The sequence below is a fragment of the Vollenhovia emeryi genome, unplaced genomic scaffold, assembly GCF_000949405.1.
Source record: "Vollenhovia emeryi isolate VEMERY1.0 unplaced genomic scaffold, V.emery_V1.0 DF939131.1, whole genome shotgun sequence".
NCBI classification, from domain to species: Eukaryota; Metazoa; Arthropoda; class Insecta; order Hymenoptera; family Formicidae; genus Vollenhovia; species Vollenhovia emeryi.
In genome coordinates, this window is record NW_011967235.1 from 1,409,993 (window position 1) to 1,427,208 (window position 17,216).

At 35.0% G+C, this 17,216-nt stretch overlaps 1 protein-coding gene across 2 annotated transcripts; it reads right to left on the minus strand.

The window, feature by feature from the left end:
• Nucleotides 1-3,942: 3,942 nt before the first annotated feature.
• Nucleotides 3,943-16,806, minus strand: LOC105568146 (sialin). 2 transcript variants are annotated; one of them, XM_012023565.1, is made up of 12 exons: nucleotides 16,484-16,806; nucleotides 11,221-11,324; nucleotides 10,867-10,925; nucleotides 10,519-10,721; nucleotides 9,424-9,660; nucleotides 9,188-9,272; nucleotides 7,358-7,581; nucleotides 7,131-7,280; nucleotides 6,917-7,049; nucleotides 6,689-6,844; nucleotides 6,522-6,607; nucleotides 3,943-6,443 (listed from the first exon to the last, which is right to left on the minus strand). In XM_012023565.1, the coding sequence occupies exons 2-12, from the start codon at nucleotides 11,235-11,237 to the stop codon at nucleotides 6,216-6,218; spliced, it is 1,578 nt and encodes a 525-aa protein (XP_011878955.1). In that variant the 5' UTR covers nucleotides 11,238-11,324; nucleotides 16,484-16,806; the 3' UTR covers nucleotides 3,943-6,215. The 2 variants fall into 2 exon arrangements, with proteins under 2 accessions (XP_011878955.1, XP_011878956.1); XM_012023566.1 differs by lacking the exon at nucleotides 16,484-16,806 and adding an exon at nucleotides 13,344-13,491.
• Between the last annotated feature and the right edge of the window lie 410 nt (nucleotides 16,807-17,216).

Below are 17,216 nucleotides of genomic sequence, written 5' to 3' on the forward strand. Positions count from 1 at the left end.
CGAAAAATCCATTTCTAAGCAGTAACGGTACAAAGTACAAAGCAACGGAGACTTGCCACTGTCTAAAACTCTTTTGAAAATGAATAAATATATTGAAAACTATACGAAAAATATTTTAGAAGGACCGGAACTCCGACTTTCCGATCAGCAGAGCACACTTATCTGCTTAGAAATGGATTTTTCGGGGATTATGAATTTTTAAAAAGTAACGGAGACTTGCCACTGCCTAGAACTCTTCGGAAAATGAATATATATATATATGTATATATTCAGAGCTATACGAAAAATATTTTAGAAGAACCGGAACTATAACTTGCCGACCAGCAGAGCACACTTGTCTGCTTAGAAAGGTGTTCTTCGGGGATTATGAATTTTTGAAAAAGTAACGGGGACTTGCCACTGCCTCGAACTCTTCGGAAAATGAATATATATGTTCAGAGCTATACGAGAAATATTTTTGAAGTACCGGAACCCCGACTTTCCGAGCAGCAGAGCTACGGGAAGTTAGCAGATCATTTTTTCGATCGACTGTTTTTTGGTTTAAATCACAGAACTATTATTAAAAAGTATCAAGAACTACAGAACTCGACTGCATGCGATAAGAACTCCATTTTACTTTTGATCTGCTAGAAAATGATCTGCTACGGGAAGTTAGCAGATCATTTTTTCGATCGACTGTTTTTTGGTTTAAATCAACAGAACTATTATTAAAAAGTATCAAGAACTACAGAACTCGACTGCATGCGATAAGAACTCCATTTTATTTTTGATCTGCTGGGAAATGATATGCCAACTTCACAGCATTCCGACATTTCTGAAGATGCCTGTGAAGTTGGCATATCATTTCCCAGCAGATCACAAATAAAATGGAGTTCTTATCGCATGCAGTCGAGTTCTGTAGTTCTTGATACTTTTTAATAATAGTTCTGTTGATTTTATACAAAAAACAGCCGATAGAAAAAAAAGATGTATTTATCATAACACTAAGACGCTGACGGATTTTCGATAGTTCTACGAGTTCTAAACTATTTCTCGTGTAGTTCTGAACACATTTATTCATTTTTCAAAGAATTTTAGGCAGTGGCAAGTCTCTGTTACTTTTTAATAAATCATAATCCCCGAAGAACACCTTTCTAAGCAGATAAGTGTGCTCTGCTGATCGCAAAGTTGGAGTTCCGGTCCTTCTAAAATATTTCTCGTATAGCTCTGAACATACATATTCATTTTCCGAAGAGTTCTAGGCAGTGGCGAGTCTCCGTTACTTTTTCAAAAATTCATAATCCCCGAAGAACACCTTTCTAAGCAGACAAGTGTGCTCTGCTGGTCGGCAAGTTATAGTTCCGGTTCTTCTAAAATATTTTTCGTATAGCTCTGAATATACATATATGAAATAAATTTAAAACTTTTTCCATCAGATAAGCGATGCAATTTATTATTTATTAAATAATGCAGAATAATATATGTATGCAAATATGTAAATTTTTAAAAGGGCAGCTCGTACTAAAAACACAGATTAAAAGTTTAGACTTCACCTTTAAGTGACTTACATGTTAATGATTTTTACTGAATTAGTATCTAAATAATTTAGGACAAGAAATAAAAATTATCATTTACATAGCAACCTTTCCTCACTTCATTGTTGAAAATATTTTCTATAATATATAATATTTTTCATAATAAATTAACTTAATATTAAAATATATAATTTATAATATGAAATAGATTTCAGTGCGAAATTATCGCCCCAACTACGAGAAAATTGCTTTCAAATAGTCTTGATAGATTTTTGTTTGCACATTCCCATATAATACTAATAATTAATAATTATTATCTTTATTATAAATTTACAAATTATTAGATTATAATTATAATTATAATTATTAATAATTATAATCTAATAATTGATTAAGTAAGGTATAAATAAAATTGGGCGAGTGGTCAATGCAGTAACTCAGTCTCGAGTATAATTAAAACAATTGCTAATAGTATCGACGGATTAACATTTGCAAATTCACAGTTTTCCAATCTTCGGATTGATCGCTCGTCAAACTTAACTTGTGCATATTTTTCTTAAGGCTGTGCAAACGATAATCTATCAATTAAGACTATTTTAATCCATTTTGTGGCGTGCTTTCTCTCTCCGCGCGTACCCGCGGATCTTTGAATAGCCGCGCGGCAAGATGGCCGCCGCGCCGCCGTGCGCGCGCCGCTACCCCACTACTCGTCAGTTGCGCGGCGAAGCTCGAGCGGGAAGGTCACATCTCCGTGCGTCGCCGTTGTCCCTCGTACTTGGAAGTATCCTTCGCGAACGTTCGCTACGTATGTGTGCTTCTCAAGCAGTACCGAAGCCCGCGCGTAATTAGCAGGCGTATCGAGTGGTGATTTGCGCGAGTTGGACGGTTTGTCGCCGGCAGCGATGGAAGGTTAGTGTGAAAGTTAGTGGGAATAGGGACGTTCGCTGTTTCGCGACGCAACGTCCGCGGACAATAATCGGTTCTTCGCGACGCGCAGATCGCGCGTACTCGACTATATCTCGCGTTTCGCGTGTGATTCGCGAATCTTGACAGTCTACTTACTCGGCATCGAGTGTGATCGAGTGGTCGCGCCCGGTTGAATTGACTCGCGTAGTGTGTCGCGCGGCGTCGAGTGCGCCGTCACTTTGAATCGCCGGCCATTCCTCGGCACGGAGCGCCGCGAGTGCGGGACGGACCGGTCGCGACGTAGCTTGATCAGCCGCGGTCAATCCGACATCGATATTTCGCCGTCGTACAAGACGAGTTCGCGTCGCGGTAACTCGGAGGCTGAAATTTGCGCGGTACCGACACTCCCCCGCTCCCCCTCACCGTTAATTTCACCGATTTTCGAGCCGACAGCTTCGCACGAGTGTGTACGTTTTCCGCGTCATTTTTTCCGAAGTGCGCGTCGCGCGTGATCGTCAATCTGGAAGTATCGTGCCGCGTAATTATCGTCCTCCGCTAGTTTTAGTGCTCGCGATCGTGAGTGAAGTGTCGTTTTCGCGAGTGTGTGCCACAGACATGGCGAAACGGGTGGATCTGAGAGGAGGAGCAGGCCCGGGGTGGCATCGGGCAACGGCGGAGCAACGGAGAGGTAATTTAGTGTTGATTATTTTATTTTTGAATCTGTAATTGTACGTTTGATCATTTCTCACTGGGTATGTTGTTACACTCGCGCAACACTTCTTCGTGCAGGACGTATCAACTGTTTTGGTAATCTGGAATTTGTGTATTTTGCAGGTCGACATGGTGGAACAACGCAGTTACATCCAGTTCCATCTCCGCCGCTGCGCGTCGTTCGGTGAGTCGAATCTTTCTTTCGATGTGAAGCGACGGAACGTTACAAATGAATACAGCACATCGTTCCATTGCTTCGAAATGAATAAGCTAATTATAAGATAGATTGTGATTGGTTAATGTTTAACTTTGGAATATGTGACTTTAATGACACCGTTGATTTATGGGACATACGAGAATGCACGGTAACGAGATCATTAAATAGAGCTCGGGGTTTCATTTGCTTGTACAATTTCTGTCTTCTCAGACAGAATAATTAAAGGATACATTAGTCGCTTGGAATTTATAGCACAAACTTGCGAACATAAATGACAAAATATAGAATTTTATAGGTAAATCTAGCTTACAATTAGTAAAATTTAAAAAATTAATTAATAAAAAAATTTTGATTAATTAATAAGATAAATATCTATTTTAGAGATATCTATATAAATTCGGAAAATTATATATGTAATATAAAATATAATAGTGATTATTAATATATTATAGCTAATAATAATATATTATAGTTTTACATTTAATATTATTATAGATAATAAACAATTTTTTAAGTAAGGAAGAGACGCGGAAAAATAAAAAGGATAGAGAGATGGATATGGTTTCAAGCACATAATAAAGATGTTGCGATTAATAAAACTATATGCTCATATATTTTGAATTAAATCGCGTATCTACATTATTTAATATCTGTCATATTTTTCCGGTATTAACATATTTCATCGCATAATACAGTTCTATACTACTAATATATAGTAGACGAACTGCGTACAGTATACTATTGCTATTCTATTATGTTTCTCCTGGTCCTCGGTTTTACAAAAAAATTTCATGAATTTTACACGCTACTAATAATGATGGATCAATGGGAACAAAAAATTAACGTATGTGGTTTTTTATTGGCGTTGTTTTATTACACGCTAACTAAAACTACTTCTGTAAACATGATTTTTAAAAATATATTTGATATAAAAGGATATATTACATTTATAGGAATATACGAGTACATGTATGCCATGTGAAATAAGAAATTAACTTTTAAAGACAGTAGAAGTATAAAGTCTTTTTTTATTCTCTACTAAGATTATTTATTTATCATTTCTTCTCTAGAGTTTTTCTTAAAATAGTAGATATTTATTTGACAAACTTTATGTTAAAAGAAATACGCGTAAAGTAACGTAAAAAATAAGTTTTTAAAATGATTGCATTATATATCGTAAACATTAATAAAAATAGGTACAATCTTCTATGTGTAAAAAGTTAAATTTGAGTACTTACATATGATTAAAATATCATATCATGTACGTGTCAAATTATTACTTAAACACACAACCATATTGCATAAATCTTAACTATTTACAAAAATACTTACATACTAATAAATTTTCCTTACCGACACATGTAAAACATTTCATTTACAAGATAAAATTAAAAAAACAAATGGGATTAATTTAAAGGAAAATTATTTCAACGATGTTCTCGCGTTCTTTACTAGGAACACGTTGCTAGAAGAATCAATAAAGTATTATTATATTTATTCATAAATATAAACATTTATAGAGAAATCAAATAATTGGCAACATAATAAATTTCTTGTAACGTTTACAAAATAAATATATTTATTAATATTTGATATAAATACGGAATTAGGCTCTTGGAAATTTATTCGCGTAATTCGATTTTTATGACGCTACGTAATATCTTCTCGTACTCATTGTTAACGATGTTATGGCAATTTACGGTAAGAGAACATCTTGTCTGGTGTTGCGTGTAAATTTACATTAATTCCTAATAAATTAGGTACTATAGACGTATCATAAGAGAGCTCTATTATCATTTTATTATCAACTTGAGAATCTATATGCACCACAAGGCACTGATTGTAAAAAGTAGATAGCGATAAAAATACTCCAGTTCTATAATTTTACCTAATTCACTCTAAAACATGATAATTAAAATTATATTCTATTTCGAAATCTGTGTAAACAAAAGCTATGTTTAGGTGTACATTTTAAGTATCTCTTTAAACCTGATAAGTATCCTATTATTCTCGCATGTTTAATTATACACATACCAGCGTATATGTATACGTATACGTACGCTTGTATATATGTATATTTAAACTATTGTGAATATAAAATTGTCATTGTCTGGAACACATGCGCATATAACTGTGGAAAAATAAGTATTTGATACTTTTACAAAATCCACGTCTTATGAATCATTTTTAAGTAATCGTTCGTAAATTATCTTACAAATAATTTGCTATGCATTAACTTCGGAATAAAAATTAATATAAACGAGCAAAATTGTGAGGAATATCGTTTCATTATTTGTCGTTAGAATGCAGAAGTTCGTGAGATTTCACATTCATTTTTTATCATCAAAAATTATTTTCGTGAGATGTCTAATAATAAATTAAAAAGAGTCTTATTTATGTTCGAGTGATATTACGCAAAAAAATTGCGCGTGGTCCTAGTACTTGGAAATGTTGCTAGTTATCGAGAACAGCGCATCTCGAATTATCATCTAGGAGATTGCGTGATATCTCACAAACGCATTCTATTTATTATCAATTATTTCAAACATTTGTGCACAATTCATGTTATACAATATCTGCAATACTGCGTACAATCTGTATGAAAAACTGATTGAAACATTTTGTCACCTGAGGCAATTATTTCATAAAAATATTCTTCTTTGCTATGATACATAATATCTCGACGACTATATAATTTCTCCCATCAACAATCAGATCTATTTACAATAATGGAACAGTATTGAAAATAGATATTCTTCATAAATCCGCACATACATTCGACTATGTCTTGCGCGTTAAAAGACCTAAGTTTTTAACGTAGGGAATGACGATAGCAGGAAAATAAGAAACCGAAAAATACAGATACATTACGTTTGCTCTGACGGACTTTTTCGGCTCGGCACAATCTTTATCTCTTTCCGCGACGAGTCATTTAACGGGCAGGAGTCTTCTCGAACATTTGATTGAGGATATTTTTTATCCGGATAGTTCCATGCTTGTATGTCCGCCGTACCGAATATCTGATAGGCAATATACGTGCTGCAGGATACACCCGCAGTAAGTGCGAATACTCTTCTCCACGACTCGAGAGATTGCTGTTGGAAACATTAGGTCATTTTAGCTTTTTAAGATAACCGATAGAGAAAAGTGAAAAAAGGAAATGGAACGCTTACGCTTTCTTGCGTGAGCAGACCAGCTGCTATAGGAGATAGGAAACTAGCGGTCATGTGAATCGTCTGCGCGAACGCTAGCACCGGTCCTGAAAGTAACAGATTGATTTGTACAAAATATTGATGTATTCTTAAGAAATAAATATATTTGTAAGAATGCGCGCACTGACCAGCGAAATTAGGTGCGATGTCAACGATGTTGGCCATTGCGCCTGCGTAGCCGGCTGTTATGAGAGTCACAGCTATGAACCATACGATTAAAACTAGGATAATATCGCAGCCTAAGTATCCAATTAAAATCACAAGTATTCCGGGAACGACTTGAGCTACAAGGAAAAAGAAGTTGTTCAATTTATTTTCCGAGTATTAGTTAAGGAAAACCGCGGCTGGAAACTTACACAGTGCCGTAAATATCTTGCGCACAGTGATTAAAGTCATGATTTGCCGCGTGACTAGGAGATCCGCAATGTAGCAGAACAAAACGGAGCTTAAGTAGCTACAGATAAATGGTGCACCCGACAGGATACCGTTCTAAACGAACAAATAATTTTATTAGTCTACTGATCATTATATTGAAAAAATTGAAAGTGAGAATTTCCCTCGAGTACGTACTGCTTGTATACTGAAGCCTAACACTGTCTTCATGTACATCGGGCCGGGAATGATAAAGACATAGTGTACCCATATTCTTCCGAAGGTTGTAATACCGATAGCCCATGCTGGCCAGGACGTGAGTATAGATTTCCAAGGAACGGGCAGATCCTTTAAGAAAAGAAACGTATAGTTACGTATGTTCTTAAAAAAGACACCGTTTGATAATCAGATATAAATCGCCTTACCTCGTTCGCTCCGTTAACCTGGTTCCTAACACATTCCTGAATGTAACGGAGCTCCGGCTTAGATATTCGGGGATGCGAGGCGGGAGTGTCGAAGGCGCAAATATACCAAAAGATGCACCAGACGAGACCGACAATGCCAGTCGTGTAGAATACAGCCCTCCAGCCAAAGTGGGCGATGATGAACGCGCACAACGGATAGGTCAATCCGATGCCGATGCTGAACCCTGAATATAGACAACCTAGATGTTAGGAATAGCTCACCCTACGATCCGGAAGAAGCTGAAACATGATGCTTGTCGAATGGCCTTCGTCTTGATTTGTTACGACTGGTGATGGCCGCTCTTCAGTCGAGGTGTACGTATCTCACTCTGTAAAGCGATTCAAGTAAAGACTTAGTACGCAAGGACGAGGAGCACGAAGCTGTTAATAGTGGGACAATGAAACTTCTATGTCTGCAAATAATAAAAGTTTAGACTCGTTCTACCTGCAAAATAAGTGTCACTCTTCGTACGCAGAAATCGGTATCACAAAAAAAATGTATCGTGTTGAAGAAACGAAGTTATGCGTGTTACTCGTTACAAGTTAAGAAAAAAGTACAGATCTTTACTTCCACAATAGCATTCCTTTTGTCGCTACGTTACACACATGTGAAACACACCCACGTAAAATTTGTAGTTAATATTTCTAGTATCACGAAGTATCTTTACGAAGACCAACTTTATTTAATAGATATTTGTGTGATGGTATCAGTAAAGACTTTAGATTATCTAGAATTCATGTCAAAACTTCAAATTAATTTGGAATAATTAATTCGCCAGCGATTAATTAACGATCAGGTGAATAATCCGACACGACTGGCTACAGGAAAAATCCTTTATTTCTTCACTATGAAGATTTTTCCTGTAGCCAGTCGTGTCGGATTATTCACCTGATCCTTAAAATTAATGTCAGATAAAATTCTATTTATAATTTCATACAGAAATAATACGAGATAATACGAGAGAATACAAAACATTTGAGAAAAGTCTATCCTGAAATCTGACATAAATTTTAAATCTTAAAGCAAATTGGAGCATATACATATATCGAAGACACATTTTATGCTAGCGGAAAGAAAGCCTAATAAATTAGGTCCAATAATTTCGATAAATAAGTAAACGCAAAGAAATAATCGGGCCACATCGTAAATAAAACAAATATATAAAACGAAACTCGTGGTCCGTCTCTGGAAAAGTTTGAGTGAGAAAGATGATTAGATTTGCTTATTAATCCACACCGCAGACAAATGGATGTAGTCGAAAGACAGAATTTGTACATGTAAGAAAGATAAGTATAAACAATACATGTTCGACGAGTCCGGCTGATTCTACCAGCTGGAAGTATACTCGGCCTTTCTCATGCTGTTGAGCGGTTGCTGTTGAGTATACCCCTCGGTCCGGCGAATGCAACCTCGTGGAGATGAACTATTTGGGATCATTAACGAGCGATCAATTTTCGCGCAGTTCGATGCGCAACATTTATACAGAATTATTTTTCATTTTAACGAGAGATTATTTTCTTGAATTTCCGGAATTCTCGGAATTTTTACTGAAAGAATAACGTGTGGTTTCTCATTCGAACTTCCATATTCCACTCTGAAAGAAGCGTACATTAGTAGCATCCACGTCAACACAACCGAAAGGAATATGCAACTTCCATTTTACGGCGTTATACTTGCGACTGTAATATGAGGGTACGCGCATAGTTTTCGCCTAATATTGGATCGAATGTATCGAAGTTTCACTGTAACACACGAAAATCTCTGTTAGCGGCCGGCATTTTATAACATACCTTGAAAGGAAGACATGAAACGTGAGCGTTCCACCGGTGGAATCCAATGTCCGATTACGGCGTACATCGCGGGCCACGTGAGTCCCTGTTTAAAAAAGAAATCAAGATGAGTCACGGAAATTTGTTATTTCTATCTCAAAGGCTCTCTAGAAAAATTTAAGTGCTATTTGAAAGGTTGTTCAGTCTAAAGATTTTAAATATCTCATAAATTTTATCAGATTGGATTAATGACTTACACTTGCAATGCCCTGTATACTGCGCAATGTTATCATGGCCCCGTAATGAAGCTCTGCAGCAGTCGGCATAAGCAGACTGCAAACGGCAGTGACGGCTTGAGATCCGCCGAATATTGTTTTAGTGCCGAAGTACTGAGTAAGAACACCGCCGAGCATTTGCGAAAGTATATAACACCAATAGAAGGAACTGAGAATGGCCGATTGAATAGCTGGACTCCACTCGAACTCGCCGGCGTCCTGTTCATAAGAACAATACGATGTTGTGTAGTGCAACATGTACATAAAATAAATAAATACGCACTAGAACTCTTTTGCAATTTACGACAAATTCTAATTAAACAGCAGTTAGCTTTTCACTAAAATTAAAAGTAGTTAAATAAAAAAAAATTAAAAATCATAAAAATTATTCAGGTATTTAATTTCTTGTCTATCATTTAATATTTTGTTAAAAATTATAGCTATAAAAAGGTAGCAAGAAAGATCTGTAGTTTTAGTGAAAAAATAATAAATAAGCGTTGCTTTTAATTAAAAAAAAATCTCTTTTGCTATTTTTTCTCATTATTATGCGTAAAAAAATTTCAATATCTCTGTTTAAAGTTAATCTTATTTTCATTTGAATTATCTTGCAAAATAGATGATGATATTAATATCATTATAAGCTTTTACAATTATTTATCTGATTTTTTTTTTACTGAACTCTTTAGGCACTTTTAAAGAAATTTTCCTCGATTTTGACGACACGTGGAATACATTTTTATCTTATATTTATGTTACGTAATGTCAAAGAATCTGTACCGCATTCGTATTCAAATGCGTTGTGATGCCGATCACACTCTAGTCTAGACACAATAACACATTCTGACCTACTGACTACGTCTGAATAAATATGCAGTGTAATATGTGCGCATTTAAAGTAACCTGATAAAAAAAGAACTTTGTAAAAAATGAAAAAATAATTTTTCTCTGCTGCAAGTCGGAAGATTCTTATTTCATCGAGGAAATAAATCATTACTATTTTGGGGCTCGTATGAAATAAACGATACGCAGATAAAAAAGAAATTATGCGCTATGCAATATCATAATATCTAAGCGTACCTCCGGCCTGATTACAGTAGTGTTCTCCGCGTGTGACGCATTCGGTATTGTGTAACAGTGAGATGTTACCGCGGCGGTTTCATTGTTCGACGGCAGCTTCGCCATGGCCACCATGGCGATGTTAATGTCTGTTCTCATCATGAAAGACACGAGGAATCCGGAGAACGAAAGTATGTACAGCACGACACGTGCTGGAACCATGTCTGCAATCAGAAAATCAATTTAATCTGTTTATCAAGAACTGCGTAGTACTGATCGTATCGACTTGAACTAGAAAGCGTATTATTGGCGATTACCAGTTTGATTTTTTTTTTAAATACTTCATAGTTAAACAAGAAAGAATGTTACCTCCCAATTTTCGTAAACTGCAAGGTGGTTTTTCCTTGTATATATCAGATTCCTCATACCTGTAAGATAAAATTACTGCGTGATATGCAATATCGAAATATGCAATTAATGTCTGATTAACTAAAACTTTTAACGATTAATTGTGCTCAACTTTAATATTTGTAAGTGAGACGAAAAGAAAGGCAATAATTAAAAACACAATAAAATAAGTATAACAAGTTTTCTAAAATATATGGTCGTATCGAATATTTATCTATTTAAAATGTTGATAGAAGTAAAATAGACACAAATGAAATATTAGGGTGTATGAAATATTAGAAATAAGAATATTTATTTAAAAATCAGATTCATTACCTTTGAGATTCTTCCATTTCTTGCGTGAAGCTTTCGATATTTGAACAGAGTACGAAAACGAATCTGTTTTGTACACGATAAGAACACAAAGATCACCTTGGATTCTGCAAAATAGAGAAAATTAATCTAATTTAATAATCGTCACTTTACAAGTGAGTTTTTCTATTTTAATTCTTACGCATCATTCAGTTTATAAGTTTTTATTTAACCTTGTTAAATATAAAATAGCGCGTCAATAAGCTTGTAAGATATTCGAACTATTGCATCGAGGTCATGATTTATGAAAAGAGAATGAAATTCCAACACGAAACTCATATCGACATTCTTAAAGTTCTTTATGGAAGCCTCCGCAAAAATTTATTTATAAATATCATACAATTCCATCAAGAATATGGAAAAGATCGTTTTCATTATAGAAAATAATTATTTTTGACATAAAACTTTTTATGATATACTCTTTTCTCTCTTTCAATTAATTATTCGTTTAACTCGAGCTGTTTTCCAAATAGCATTCTCAGTGACATTACAATATATCAATTTCAACTATATGGTATATGTATATGTCACATGATAAATTATCACATTTTTTCCTACAAATTTCGTATTTATCAAAATGGCTAAAGAAAAGTACAATTATTTTCAATGAACGAGTTAGACTGGAAAAATCGCTTTAAATATTGTTATTCGCCATATTTTTAAATTTTGTATTTTGTGTGTACGAATTACAATAATGTAATCGTAGATATGTATATAAATTTTAATATTTACTATATTTAAAGAAAGCGATTTAGTTATTCTCTTTCTCGTGCCTTACATAAAGTATAAAAATAATTAATTTTATTATTATACTGATCAGTGTAATTGTACTGAATTAATAAAACTTCCGCAAAAAAATTGTCGACACGATCATTTATGTGTAATATATGCAGAATTGATTAAAAATGAAGCTTGGCCTTGAGTATAAACGATGATTACGCAAAAATAATTTTACGTAATAATGAAAATGATACTACCGAATTGAAAACGTAAAATATAATGTTTAAAGGTAGATAGTACACACAAAAAGTGCATTAAAATTACAGCTTATATAAATTTAATTTTATGTGTACAAAGTAGTGCATTTTTATTATTTTATTTTGAGACACTGCGATGGCATCATATGATTAACTTTATAGAACACACAGCAGTAAACATATTTCAATACACACAGAATAGTGTTTTTTTTAAATTTATTACGTAGAGTATGTTATTTAAGCAGAGAAAAAAATAATGGTAAAATATCAAGCATAATCGTTTATGTATCAACAAAAATTCGTGCGTGCGCGTGCAGGTGATTATTATTAAATCTTGCAAAAATTTCGGATAAAATTCATTCTATGTTTTATTGGAACTGTATGTAAATTCCTTATAGATAAGATTGAATATAATCGTCTTAGTAGAAAAATTTTTAATTAGATTCTAAGCTGCAATTACTGCATTCTTTACCTTATTTGCATTCAGTGCTTCAAGTCAAAATATTGGAGAATTCACTGAATGATAACGTGTTATGCTCATTGTTAGAGGCACATATGATGATGAATAAGTATAAAATTGAAAATATTATGACTAGCTAGCTAGGTAGGTAGCTAGGTAGGTTATATATGTACGTACAGTACTTTTATGCATTAAAAGAAGAGTAGTTTTACATGAAAACTTCCGATTAGTTGCAACAGAATTTCTTACAACAACCGTAATTAACTCGTCAACAATCGTAACATTAATACGATGTTTTTAGAAATACATTTTGTAAATAGTACATCTTTTGCTCCAAAAAATGTAGCAATCAATTACGTTCAATTTTATTTTCAAAGTAACATTTAACGCGTCGTTATCTTCAATATCCAACAGTCGTGTTTATGAATTGATTTCGATGTTAACACGGTAGTGATTTACACAGTTCAATGAATGTATATTTGCTAGCAATGACGAACGAGGAAATTCGCAACATTAGCATTTTCTTTCTTTTCCAATAGTCATGTTGATTGCAGAATGACCTCGCACTGATAGCAGCGAATTATAACATGTCAGAAATATACCTGCGATAAATAACAAATTGTCAATATCACATTCAAAGTGCCACTTACGTTAAAGAAGTAGAACTAGGTGGAGGAACGCGATATATAACTTAACCAAACTTAACAGACGCAATTCGAAGCGTGTGGTGGAAGAAATCACGATACGATCGAGATGATTACGGGCGGAATGAAGTGTCGATACTGAAAGGCGACCGAACCACGAGGCGTTGACTATCTTCATTGACCCCACCATTGCGCCGGTTTTCGATCGTGTTCTCGGTACAGTGCGAGACGAATATGTGGAATATTCTATTATACCTATCGCAGGTAAAACGTGATGCGATTTGTGAGGTTTTTTAGTAATTGGTTATTGACGGTCACGTAAACTAAACTCCACGTTTAAAACGAATGACTTATCAAAAACATTCATTACGTAACGAAGAACATAATGAGCGAGCTTGTACTTAAATTGGAAAAATGAAAATAAGGAAAATATCTATGTAACTAGCTAAAGTCAAAAAGTTTCAGGAAGAAACATTTATTTTTATAATGAAAAATTATTATAGTTATCGTGTTATAGAAGAATTAATTGCACTTGATTATTTTTCCGATAATTTCGACGTAATGTGATAAGTATAAGAGGCAATCATTATGTAATTGCTAACTGCGGATTATCGCGATGGAATAAAATTAATCGAGCTTTAATTAATAATTAATTCTTAATTAATTAAAAAATAATTGGCGCATATTTAAGAAAATGATACACATTGAAATAATGCTTTTGTAGAAGAGTTGTACAGAAACGTTAAATGGACACGAGAACTTAGAAATGCGTTACATCGGCAATAGAATTAATTGTAGGGTGTCATTAACGATAGCTTCAACAAGTTTGCATCATCCTGATAGAATTCTAAAAGTGATCAGTGTATAGACAAGAAATTTAGTTCAAGGAAAAATATTTTTATTTTATTACCGAGTTCTTTCACGTGAGTCATAAGAATTTATCATTATTTTTTTCCGGTATGCAGCACGTACATGCAGTTGTCGATACAAAGCACATTACACATACTTATCATAAATTATTTTATACTCTTGGAACAGTCTTAAGTCTGTTCTGCGGTGAAGCATAGAGGCACCCTTTTTTGATCGATAATTTGTGTTGTATGACGGGACAAACGATAGTTAATGCTTATTCTTTATTTGACCTTGCAAGTTTCAAGGGACTCTCACAATTGACGTATATCATCGGATCAGTTTTCTGATAATATGTGTGTTAGTAAGATATGATAGCACAATTGTGCATAATATTTCAAACTGATCGAGCCGAAGGTTTCATAATGAAGACCTCATGACAAGATAACGTTTCCTCCGACATATCGTCAATTGCCCTAACGAAGAAATTTCGTCGCCGACAATATTGGACTTAATTATCTCAGTTGACCTTATTAAGTACACAGTGCAGACCATGCAATTTGACCAATAGAATTGTATTGCAAATAAACACAAAAGTGACGTGCGTCATAACAGCGTAAAGTATTCATTAAATATCATTTTAATTAATAACTGTGAGAAATAAAACATGTTTTCCACAAAACCTAGTATGAAAATATTGAAATCTAATACTAGTTTGTTAGATAAACGTAATACTTTCATCTATCTACAAAGTAATATTCATTTCATTTATCTACAAAGTAAAACAGTGATAGTAAAACGATAATAAAGTGCCGAACAAAACACTAAACAATGAATTTATTTAATTTCTATATTTATTAAAGAAAAGAATCGGTTTTTTATAGCAACCGAGAAGGGAGTAGTAAATTTGTGATTTAACACAGCGTATACAACGAATGACGACTTTTTTGTAGCTTGACAAATTTCTGCTTACAATTAGGTTGCGAAACATGATTAAAAGGACGTCAATTACTGTGAGAATTGCTTTATTGGCAAGGAAACCTTAAGAGTTAAAGTCTCTATTAGAGTTTGATTAACACTGGTCAAGAGACATGAATGGTTTCTGTTCCAGTAATGTATAACTTTTTAAAGCTGACTTTTTCATGACAAATTTATTGTAACTATTACCTTTTGCCGTGTAAATTGTAATGGTGCATACTGGGGCTCGATCGTGAATTTTTTCTTGTAGCGTAAACTGAAGAATTCAATGTTCGTGAATGAAATTTTTCACTTTTCATGCTAGTTCACGCTAGAGGAAAAAACTCGTGATCGAGCCCCTGATCTATTCCATATATTTGGTAATATGGAAATTGCAATTCTTAACCAGAAAACTATATTACACAGAATACTGTGTAGAATACTACATATGTTACACAGTATAGTGCGCAAAGTTAGTTCCTAGATTACTTTCTAAAACCTCTCCCAATTGATATCTTACTGCGATACTATTTCTTTGGTGGATTAACTTATAACGTCTTTGTCATTTGATCTTCAATGGTGATTCCAACTGGTTATCATAGATAACATAATTTACAAGAGTTCCTTTTTTTACACATTCATTTCACACCATTGAATCACCTTTCAACTCTTTGGCCGGTATTCATAGTCAAATCTTATATTCAAGGCAGTCTTAAGATTATCTCTAGATATTCCATAGCCAATAAAATGTTCCATACAGTGTCTTTAGATATAAATATCTAATCTTTAGATACATTCAACACGGTCTTGAAGATAAGATCTGACTATGAATACCCACCTTTGCTCCAATTTATCCTATCCGGAGTAAAAAAAGTGGACAATTCCAGCGGTTTTTACGTGCATTAGACACAGAAATAGGAAGTGTTAAACTTTATAAAAACTGATTTCCGTTGCTGAAGGAAGAAACTGTTAGCCATGTCATTGCAGTGACAGATACAGAAAAATTTCCCTGTTAGGATGAGAATTCCAAACTGATTGTGAGACGAAGGCCTTGGAACACCATGAATGTTCCATATCGCTTTTATCCGTGTCCAACGACGATTTGATTGTAATATGCCTAGGAACGGTAAATCGAAAAAAACCATTGGATAGACGCGGCTTTGAGAGCTGTCTCTCGACGTAGAGCTACATCATAGACGTATATTATGGCCACTGCTCGGTTGAGGTTAAACACGCCGACTTTTTCAGCTTTTAAGAAGCACGTGGCCCGTCGCGGTTGCTTTCGAGAGCAGCGAGTCACAAAGATCGCGCAAATCGAAGGACAGCCGATCGGGACTCACTTTAGTGGCGTTTCTGCGTCCAGCGGAAGTCTCGTGTAGCGTGGGTGCTCTCTTGCGCGGCATTTTCATCCACGCGGCGGCACACGCGACAATATTGGCGTGTGTTCACCCACGTCGGCGAGAGAAGCACGCTGCTTCGTGATAAGCCGAGAGAGTGAAAGCGATAGAGACAGGCGTGGCAGGGCAGGGCAAGGCAAGGCGAGACGAGACGAGGCGAACCGAACCGAAACGCAGGCACCGGTGGAACGCCGCACCAAGTGCACAAACGTTGCCGACGCAGCCGTTACGTCGGCTCCTTTGATGACGATATCTACCGGACTACCGTCATGATCACGTGACTCAGAACCAGCAATGCTCACGAGCGATCGATGGTGGCTCAATGCGCAGACGCGGTGCGATAACTGTTACGTATAAAACGCAACGTAACATTTTTAAGTGTTGATAAGGCGGAAAACTTACTCCCCTTGATTAACCTTATTCGGCTATAAATAGGCAAGCAGTTACAATATAGTAGTATGTTAAGTCGAAGGTACATTCGCTGTGCATTACAGACGAGAACCATCAAAAAGAGCCGAAGCCTCATTCAAGCTTAAATAAAAAACTGGATCTTTGTTAAGATAATTACGGCGAATAAAAACGACGCGTAATAAAAATAATGATTGATTCAATTTTTCAAAATAAGAGGCAGAATTTGAGAAAAACGGGACTGGTTAAAATCGAGGAGGCCCGAGCA

Excerpts from the sequence above, each read along its gene's own strand:
- LOC105568146 (XM_012023565.1), bottom strand. Across the intron at positions 9,273-9,423 it reads GTATACAGGGCATTGCAAGT|GGACTCACGTGGCCCGCGAT; the intron begins GTAAGTCATTAA and ends TTTTTTAAACAG. Across the intron at positions 7,050-7,130 it reads TAGGCTTCAGTATACAAGCA|AACGGTATCCTGTCGGGTGC; the intron begins GTACGTACTCGA and ends TTGTTCGTTTAG.